The sequence below is a fragment of the Eschscholzia californica genome, unplaced genomic scaffold, assembly GCF_041429995.1.
Source record: "Eschscholzia californica isolate CP2 unplaced genomic scaffold, dmEscCali1.0.p SCAF_4, whole genome shotgun sequence".
In the NCBI taxonomy this organism is placed as follows: domain Eukaryota; kingdom Viridiplantae; phylum Streptophyta; class Magnoliopsida; order Ranunculales; family Papaveraceae; genus Eschscholzia; species Eschscholzia californica.
In genome coordinates this window covers 30,160,333-30,170,643 of record NW_028238461.1, presented here as the reverse complement: position 1 = coordinate 30,170,643, position 10,311 = coordinate 30,160,333, and the positions used below count along the sequence as shown (strand labels likewise).

Here is a 10,311-nt window from a genome sequence, read left to right as displayed (position 1 = left end):
AGCTTGTACCCAAACTCTTTGATGACGCGGTAGTTCTAGGATTTATCACCTTTCTGTTGATGCTAGAATTTTTTCCAATTTTTGAATTTTCTAGGGTTCATATGAAACCATTGGTCTTGGATTACGGAAACTACTACATCAATGTTTAGAGATCAGGACGCTGATAAACCTAGGAGTTGTTAGATACTAATTTTAGTAACTATTTTGACGAGGAGAATTATGCTGGTGATGTTGCTGCTTCACTCAAGTAAAACCCTACATTTTGTTGTTCTTCCCGAACTTTTGAAATTGTTGTTGTCGCGGTGGTTATTTAGAATTTTAGATTGTTTCATACCTTAGGCAGGGTTATTTAGGTTGTTTTATATTTGTTTTTTGATATTCGTGTATTGCTTCATGGTCTTTACTGTCATAGGTAATTTCCATATTTGTTTTTACTTCCTCATGCTTTTACAACCGAAATTGTTTGTATCCTAGTTTATCATGTGTGCACTATTTCTGTACAATTTTTTAACTTGTTCAACTTGTTCATGCTTTTACAACCAGAAATGTTTTTATCTTAGTTTTGTAATGCACAGTTTTTGAAAGCAGAAAATATATATATATGGTTTCTGAATTATATTAATATATATTTTCAAATTTAAAACAGAATTTGCTGAGCACAATATTAAAAAGCACCAACTTTTAAAAACTATATTACGAGGGCAAAAATTTATACATTGGTACTGGTGTTTCTAGCTACTTGATAAATACTTAACCTATGGTGGTTTTGTGGTTCATATAACCATCCATGATAGGTTGCGCGAGAAGTATTTATGAGGCAGCTATTGATGCTTGAACAATGGGTCATGTATTCTATATATTTTCTTGTTTTCTAATCAATGAATGTCAACTTTTAACACATACTTCAAAAGAGCCCAACATTTTTCCAACACGGACTGTTTTTTATAGCTATTCGATAGACACTTAACTTGTTGTGGTTTTGTGGTGTAAAAAGCCATGTTATCTATAACAGGTTGCGCGAGAAGTGTTTATAGGGAAGCTATTGATGCTTGAACATGTGTTTTTCATGTATTTACTAGTTTTCTAATTAACGTTGATATCCCTTTGAGGTCTTAATCCTTAATAAATTGTTAAAATCACTCTATCCTTGTCTAGGGGTTCATATAATCTGTTTGACTATTGTCGGTGAAGTTTGCTTGTTACCTTCCGCTGAAGTAAAACTCTACGTTTTGCTGTTCGTCTTCTCGAAAATTTTGAAATTGTTGTTGGCATCTTTGTTATATAGTTTGTTTGGTACCCTAGGCAGGATTACTTAGATAGTTGTTTGTTTGGTTTTCATATTTATGTGTCTCTTCATAGGCTTGACTGCCATAGGGAATTTCTTGCATAGTATTTGATATTTATGTGCATCTCCTTTTCGTTGGGTTCAATATGCATGGTTGATCTTTTAAGACTATTATTGGGGATAATTAGGCCAACTACAGCTATTAAGGGGATTTCCATATTTTTTACTTCTTCATGCTTTTACAAGCGAAAATGTTTGTTTCTTAGCTTATTTTATTTTTGTACAATTTTCTGCTTATAAAATATATTTCTGGTTTCGGAAATAATATTTTTGATTGTTATCACATATTAATATATTTTTTGAATGTAAAACATTATTTGTTGAAAACAATATTAACAAGCGCCAACTTTCAAAAACCATATTACGAGGGCTTAAATTTCTACAGCGGTACTGGTGTTTCTAGCTACTCGATAAATACTTAACTTATGGTGGTTTTGTGGTGCATATGGGAATCGTTATTACTTAAGATGGGATTCCAGAGAGTATGTGCTGCAGATTGGGAAGGGGAGCTACAGTGGTGTATCAATCATTTTGGTGGGCTTTCTATCGCTGCCCGAGTGGGTCGTTTGCTTCTAAATGCCTATGTCTATCATATTTGGAAGGAGCGGAACAACAGGGTATTTAGAAGTAATGTCATGTCACCGGGGCTGATTATACACACTATCTGTGATGAAGTGAAGATCAAGCTGAACACCGTTACCAAACGGTTTGAAGATACAGAGGAGAATCGGAGAACCATTGATCGCTGGAATCTTATCATTTCTCTCCAAAAGCCAGTCTACACTCCATGTAAATGGACTCGGCCGACGGTAGGAAGATATATGATTAATACTGATGGTGCACTGAACGAGGTGAAAGCGGGGTATGGGGCCATTATTCGAGATTCAGAGGGGATTGTTGTCAGAGCAGCCACAGGTCAGGTTGATGGACAGACTATCTTCATACACGAGCTGCAAGGTGTTGAGTTGGGATTGGAGTTAGCACTTAGTGCCGGACTGCAGGACGTTGAACTTGGTCTTGACTCGATGAATATCAAGTTACTTCTTGCAAAACCACATCAGAGATTACCATGGAGGGCAAGGAGTTCGTGGAAGAGAGTTCAGAGGCTTCGGAGCCAATTTCGGAGTTTTCGGGTTTTTCATGTCTATAGAGAAGCCAATCAGGCTGCTGATTTCTTGTCGAAGATGAAGCTTGGACCGGGTGTAACTCATTTGAATATTAGTCAACTACCGGCGGAATTAGTCAATATTGTTAATGCGGACTCGAGAGGAACAGTGCGGATGAGGAAAGGGTGGGGCTAATGATTTGATGTAATTTTGATTTCTTTGCTGTTTTTTGAATTCTTGTTTTCGGTTCGGGCACCTCCCGCTTATCATTATCAAAAAAAAAAGTGACATGTATTTATGTATTTTCCTATTTCTAAAACCCAGATTTGAAAAAGTATTTTGCAAGGGTACAAATTTTCTCCATTGGGACTGTTATTTCTAGCTATTCAATAGTTACTTAACTTATGGTGGTTTTATGGCGTATAAAGCCATATTATCCATGATAGGTTGCGCGAGAAGTATTTATTGGGTAGCTAATGATAATGTTTGAATAGTGGTTCATGTGTTGTATATAGTTTCCTATTTTCTAAGCAACCAACATCAACTTTTAACACTCACTTTAAGAGGGCCCAAAATTTTGCCAGCGGGGACTATTATTTGTAGGCTGTAGCTACTCGATAGATACTTAACCTTTTGTGGTCTTGTGGTGTACAAAGCCATGTTATCCATGACAGGTTGCGCGAGAAGTATTTGTAATGAAGCTATTAGTGTTAAACATACGTTGTTCATGCATTTTTTTCATGCATTTTCTCTTTCTCATTAACGGATTGTTAAAGTCAGTACCTCTTTGTCTAGGTGTTCATATACATGCTTAATATGTTAAGACTACCGTTGGTGAAGTTGTTTGGTACCTTCTACTGAAGTAAAACCTTACATTTTGCTGTTCTTCTTCCTGAACTTCTTGAAATTTCTGTCATGTTTGTTATTTAGTTTGTGTGTTACCATAGGCACAGGGTTACTAAGATCGCATCTTCATGTTCTTCACTGTCATAGGGAATTTCTGCATAGTATTTAATATTTGTGTGCATCTCTTTTTTGTTGGGTTTTATATGCATGCTTAATCTTTTAAGACTATTAGATAATTAGGCCAACTAAAACCATTAATAGAGTTTCCGTATTTGTTTTACTTCTTCATGTTTTTCGAATAAAAAATTTTATATCTTAGTTTAATGAGTTTGCACTATTTTTGTACAATTTTCTGCTTACAAAATATATTTCTTGTTTTTTAATTAATATTTTTTTTATTGTTATCACATATTAATATATTTTTTGAATTTAAAACGTAATTTGCTGAAAACAATATTAAAAAGTTCCAACTTTCAAACACTATATTATGAGGGCCAGAATTTCTACATTTTTTTTTTGTCATTAATAAGCAGGCATAAGGGAGCCAGGGCCCTAACAAAGAAAGAAACTAGTCCCAAACAGGCGACTTACAAGCTATACAGAAGCTACAAAGGAAGAAAAACCGAAAAATTCATCTCACTCTCATCCTTACAGCACTTATCCTCTTGAACCACCCTCCTAATCTCAGCACCAAGTGTTATAGAACTTAACACTACTACCCTTCCCAGATCAGACCTTGCCTTTGATAACAAATCAGCCACTTGGTTGGCCTCCCTGAACACATGCTTCACCTTACAGTATTCAAACATACCCATTAGTCTCTTAATCTTTTGCCAGAGAAATAAGGATCTCCATGGAGGAGTAGCTCCCTGTTTAGTAAGCAACCCAACAACTAGAAGGGAATCAGTAGCAACCACTACCCTACTCAGGCAATACATTCTTGCAAGCTCCAGCCCTGCTTGCACCCCCTCCAACTCATGATGGAGAACAGTTATGGGTTTGGAGCCTCCACAAGCAGCTGCAACCACATCACCATAGCAGTCCCTAATAACACAACCATACCCAGCTGATGAGGTGCCCAAAGAGCCATCAGAGTTGATCATAGACCAACCCACATTTGGTTTTTGCCAAACACAGAAGGTAGTTTTTTTAGGAACAAACTCCCAAGAAAAGTTCCATTTAGAAGCCACCAATCTGGTTGCAGCACTCTCTCTAGCTTGCTTGCACACACTAGACATCTTCATCTTTACATCAGAGATGATCCTAAAGGAGACAGTTTCCCAACCTTCAAAATGGCCAGAAAAAATTCTTCTGTTCCTTTCAGCCCATATATGATAGAGACTAGCATTGAAACATAGCCTGCCAAGAAGACCCAAGCTGTCTTGTCTAGCAAAGGAAAGAGTGAACCATGATATAATCTCTTCCCAAGTGCCCCAACTTTGTTTAGAGAGGCCCAACATGTCTAATAGCTTCTGCCAAATAGACCTAGAAAACTCACAATAAAAAAGAATATGAAGATCATCCTCCTCCTTAGAACAACAAAGGGGACACAATAAGGAAACAGACATCCCCCCACCCTTGCAGCTTCTTTTTAGTTCTCAATGCTCTGTTCATACTAACCCAAGCTATAAAACTATGTCTGGGAATCCTGTGACTGAACCAAATCAACCCATGCCATTTAACTACTGCTTTGGCTTCTCTTATAGCAAGATAAGTCCCTTTCAAAGTATAATCACCCCCCTCCCCAGCAGCCCATATAAGAGAATCCTGCCCTCCACCAATTTCCACCTCATCTAGCTTTTCAGAGATAGGCCTGAGCTCCCCAGCAACCATAAGAGGCACCTCCCAGTGACCCTCTGAAATACAGCAGCTTACTTTAGCCTCCCTATGAAGTCTACTGTCATTTCTAAAGAAGTCATTAAGGAACCCCTCTAAAACACCCAATGGATGCCAGTTATCAAACCAAAAGCTGATGTTCTGACCATTCCCTACCAGAAACACAGCAAATTTAAGCCCCAATTTCCTGTTCTGTAATATTCTTCTCCAACTCCAAGAGGCATCAGCAGGAGCATTGATAGACCAAAAACACCTTCCTCTAATGAGATGACTCTTGACCCAAGCCACCCAAATAGTATTCTTTCCCCTCACTATATCCCAAAGGAGTCTCAAGTTAGCAGCAACATTAAGCTTCCTCAAGTTCCTCAGATTAAGCCCACCCTCAGCATAAGGAGAACACACTAGACTCCATTGCACAGCAGCATGACCTGCCTTCATCTCAGGCCCACTCCACAAAAATCTCATGATAACTTTATTGAGTTCATCAGTGACCTTCAGAGGCAACACAAAAACACTAAGCCAAAATTGAATTATGCCATATAGAACAGAAGAAATCAAGGTGAGTCTCCCAGCAAATGATAAGAATTTAACTTTCCAAGACTTCACTCTAGCCAAAACTCTATCTATAAGAGGCATACAATCAGAAAACTTCAACCTAGTGGATATAAGAGGAATACCCAAGTATCTCACAGGAAGAGAGCCACAAGAAAACCCCAATCTATCTTTAATGGAGACCATAGTCTGAGCATCAACTCCAGAAGCATAGATAGTACTCTTACCCTGGTTAGCCTTCAGCCCAGAACAACAATAGAAATCCTCTAGGGCTGCAGCTAACCCATTTGCTGAGGTTAAAGTACCCTTCATAAATACAAGTAAATCATCTGCAAAACAGAGATGGGTGATAAGTGGTCTGGCACAATTGGTATGAAGCTGCAAAGCTCCACTCTTGGCCTTATTGACAAGCATCATATTCAAAACTTCCATAATGAGAACAAACAAGTAAGGAGACATGGGACAGCCTTGTCTTATGCCTCTCTTACCCTCAAAGTAACCATAAGAACAACCATTAACCATGATAGAGAACTTGGGAGAAGTTACACAGACTTTCACCCAACCAATGAATTGAGAAGGAAACCCAAACTTCTCTAGAACCCTGATCAAAGCAGCCCATTCAATGGTGTCATAAGCCTTTTGGAGATCAATCTTCACTGCACATCTAGGAGGCCCTCTATCTCTATGATAGTTCCTAGTCAACTCATGAGCAAGTAAAATATTATCTTGTATAGCTCTATCAGAAATAAAAGCAGATGGGCAAGGGTGAATGAGCCCATCAACAACCCCCTTCATTCTCAAAGTTATTATCTTTGTGATGCATTTATACACCACATTACAGCAAGCAATAGGCCTAAAATCAGAAACCTTAGAAGCATTAGGGGTCTTAGGGACCAGAGTAACAAGAGTGGAGTTGACTTCACCTAGCAACTTGCCAGAGGAGAAGAATCTAGAGACAGCTGCAACAAAATCATCTCCCACAATCTTCCAACACTTCTTGAAAAAGTGAGAGGAGAACCCATCTGGACCAGGAGCTTTATCTGAATTAATGGTGGATAGAGCATGTACAATCTCCTCCCTAGTCACCTTCCTGGTAATCTCCATGGCTTGAGCCTCAGTTACCTTGCCCTCCAAAGGAATTGCATCCAGACCAGCAATGCCCTCATCACCATAAGAAGAGCAGCCAAACATTTGCTGATAGAATCCAACACATTCAGCTGCTATATCATCTACCTGCACAAGCTTAACATCCTCATTATTATAAAGAAAAGGAATGTTATTTATAGATCTCCTTTCCTTTAAGGAATTATGAAAAAACTTAGTGTTACTATCCCCCAAGTCCACATATTGGACCCTTGATTTCTGCCTGATCATAGACTCCTCCATAGTGGCTTTAAAAGTAAAGTCAGCAACTGCCTCCCTTTCTTTAGCTCTAGTGGCAAGACAGTAAGGCTGTCTTTGAAGCTCTACCTGCACCTCCTCCATCACCTTCCTAGCTGTCTGCACTTGAGAAGGATATAAAGAAAACTTCTTCTTTTTCCAAACCAGCAGCTCAGCCTTGACCTTCTTTAGTTTAGAGACCAATCTAAACATTGGATTACCCATAACTTCTATCTGCCAGGCCTTATCCACAATCTCAAAAAACCCCTCCTCCTCAGTCCAACAATTGAAGAATTTAAAAGGTCTAGGGCCAGAAGCACAAGTCTCATTCAATGAGACAACACAAGGGGAGTGATCAGAGACCCCCATATTAAGAAACTCAGCAAAAGAATTGGAGCTCATCTCCAACCACTCAATATTGATAAGAGCTCTATCCAATTTCTTTGCTATTGCTCCATCACCATCCTGCTTATTAGACCAAGTGAACTGGCAACCTGAGTAAGGGCAATCAAATAACCTTATATCCTCCAAGCATTCCTTAAACTCATACACATAATGTTGTCTTGCTACAGTCCCTCCAAGACAGTCCCTAGCCTCTAGGACAACATTAAAATCCCCCAAGACTAACCAAGGACACTCATAAGTACTAGCCAGCACCCTCAACTCCTGCCACAAGTCCCTCCTCAAGATGCCATCATAATGAGCATAAATCACACAGAGTAAAAATTTCCTACCATCCCTCAAAGTAACCATGGAAGAAATCATCTGAGTTGATTCAGCAATAAAACTCAGATGAATCTGCCCAGGGTCCCAAAAAAGCCAAATCCTACCTGCTTTGTCACTAGCATAGTTATGAACCCAATTCCAAGTAGGCAAAAACCTCCTTCTAACTTTATCCTTATTAGCCTTTGCAACCTGAGTTTCAATTACCCCACACACACCTAAATTATTGGTTCTTACAAACCTACTGACCTCACTTGATTTAAGGGGAGAGTTCAGCCCCCTTATATTCCAGCATCCCACACTACACATTAAAACCTGAGAAGGAGACCCTCTTGAACTTTAGAGCCCTCCTATCATCAGAGATCTTAGCCTCAAAGGCTTTGACATTAGCAGAAACAGGAACTATTTCATAAGGAACAATAGCACCAGGGCTCTCCTTATCTGAACCCTGTTTCTGTACCCAACTGGATGAATAAGACTTCCCAGTATTATTAGGAATAGACCCCATCCCTTCCTCATTAGGAATTTGATCCAGTCCTAGCTGAATAGATGTATCATCCAGTTCACTGCCCCTACTAGAGGAGCCAATCTTAACCACTGCCTCAGGGGGCTTAGGATCACTCTCCTGCCCCTTTCTTTTAAGGGAACCTCTCCTCTTTACCTCAGTCCAACCTTCCTCATCCATGGAATCAATCATCTTCTCCCCCTCTTTCATAAGCTTATCCTCAGATGATCCAGAAGCTACCTCATTCTTCCCTCTACTAAGAGAAGGAGAAGGATTGCTAGAACCAACCTTAGGGCCACCCTGGTTACCTCTAAGCTGCTCTGTACCCCCAGTCTCCCCCATCTTCTGTTTAGGGACCCAAACTTTTTTAACAGGAACACCACCATTACACTTAGCCTCAACATGTCCCAGTATTTTGCATTTAGAACAATATTGTGGCCTCCAAGCATATTGAACTTGAATATTCACCTCCTCTCCATCCTCCTCAACCACAGGAATCACATCAGGCAGAGATTTGCTCACCTCAACCTCCACACATACCCTGGCATAAGACATTCTGCTCTTGGTTGCAGTAGGACCATCCACAAACAAAGGTTTTCCAATATAACTAGCTATAATGGCAATTCCTTCATCATACCAGAATCTAAATGGAACCCCCCTCAATGTAACCCAAATAGGAACAGTTTCCAGTTTGTTAACATCTCTCTCAAAGTGGGGGTGCCAAGGTCGAGCAAGAAACAATTTACTAGCTATATGAATAGGTTCATGCCCAAGAATCAACTCCCTATCCTCCTCAAGGTTAGCTATAATAATGTAAATTGAATCTCTGAAGAGAGTAAATTGAACATTACCTTTTGGTTTCCAGATCTTAAGAAGAGTGCTGGTAGCATAACCAAATGAGACCTTACCACCCACAAAACTGCCAACAATAAGAGTCTGGCACTCTTGTAAATGCTTTTGGTGTGCTTCAGAAGTAGAGGGAAATTTCAGAATTTCTACATTGGTACTGGTGTATTTAGCTACTCGATAAATACTTAACCTATGGTGGGTTTGTGGTGCATAGCCATCCATGATAGGTTGCGCGAGAAGTGTTTATAGTAAAGCTATTGATGCTTGAACCAAGTGTTTATAGTATTTTCCTGTTTCCAAAAAAACCAGATCGAAGAAGTATTTTGCAAGGGCCCAAATTTTCTCCATTTGGATTGTTATTTCTAGCTACTCAATATATGCTTAACTTATGGTGGTTTTGTGGTGTGTAAAGTCATATTATCCATGATAGGTTGCGAGAAGTATTTATAGGGCAGCTATTGATGCTTGAACAAACCTGTATTCTATATATTTTCTTGTTTTCAAATCAACCTACATCAACTTTTAACACATATTTTACAAGAGCCTAATTTTTTTTTTATTGGGGACTGTTTTTCGTAGTTACTCGAAAGATACTTAATTTGTTGTGGTTTCGTGGTGTTCAAAGCCATGTTATCCATGACAGGTTGCGCGAGAAGTATTTATAGTGAAGCTATTGAATGCTTGAACATGCGTTTTTCATGTATTTACTAGTTCTCTAGTTGACCTTGATCTCCCTACGAGGTCTTAGTTCTTAATGAATAGTTAAAATATGTACCTTTCTTGTCTAGGGCTTCAATATGTACGCTTAATTTGTTAAGACTATCGTAGATGAAATTTCGGCCTAGTGAAGATAGTAATTATAGATCAGTTTTGTAGTTGTGCCCTATTTCCATTATTTGTTTTGATTGGACATTCTCTTACAAGCAATGATCTCCGTTTTTAGTTTGTTCAGGCTGCCTTTTTTTTCTGTACAATTTTCTGGTTACAAAACATACCTGATCATAATATCGTATTATCGTGTTTAGGCTTCCATACTCAAAAGGGGGAACATCTAAAAATGAAACAAGATGTTTTGATGAAATGAAGAATTAGGAATGCAAAATATCAGAAAAACATTTAGGAATGTACTCGAAAACAAAATCTTGGTCTCCGGACATGTTTTTTTGAAA

The 10,311-nt window shown here is 38.9% G+C and overlaps 1 protein-coding gene across 1 annotated transcript; it reads right to left on the bottom strand.

The window, feature by feature from the left end:
* Positions 1 to 3,902: 3,902 nt before the first annotated feature.
* On the bottom strand, positions 3,903 to 9,364 carry LOC147544086 (uncharacterized). Its single transcript, XM_086635604.1, has 3 exons — positions 8,117 to 9,364; positions 4,918 to 7,980; positions 3,903 to 4,769 (listed from the first exon to the last, which is right to left on the bottom strand). The coding sequence occupies exons 1-3, from the start codon at positions 9,362 to 9,364 to the stop codon at positions 3,903 to 3,905; spliced, it is 5,178 nt and encodes a 1,725-aa protein (XP_086491730.1).
* Positions 9,365 to 10,311: the final 947 nt, after the last annotated feature.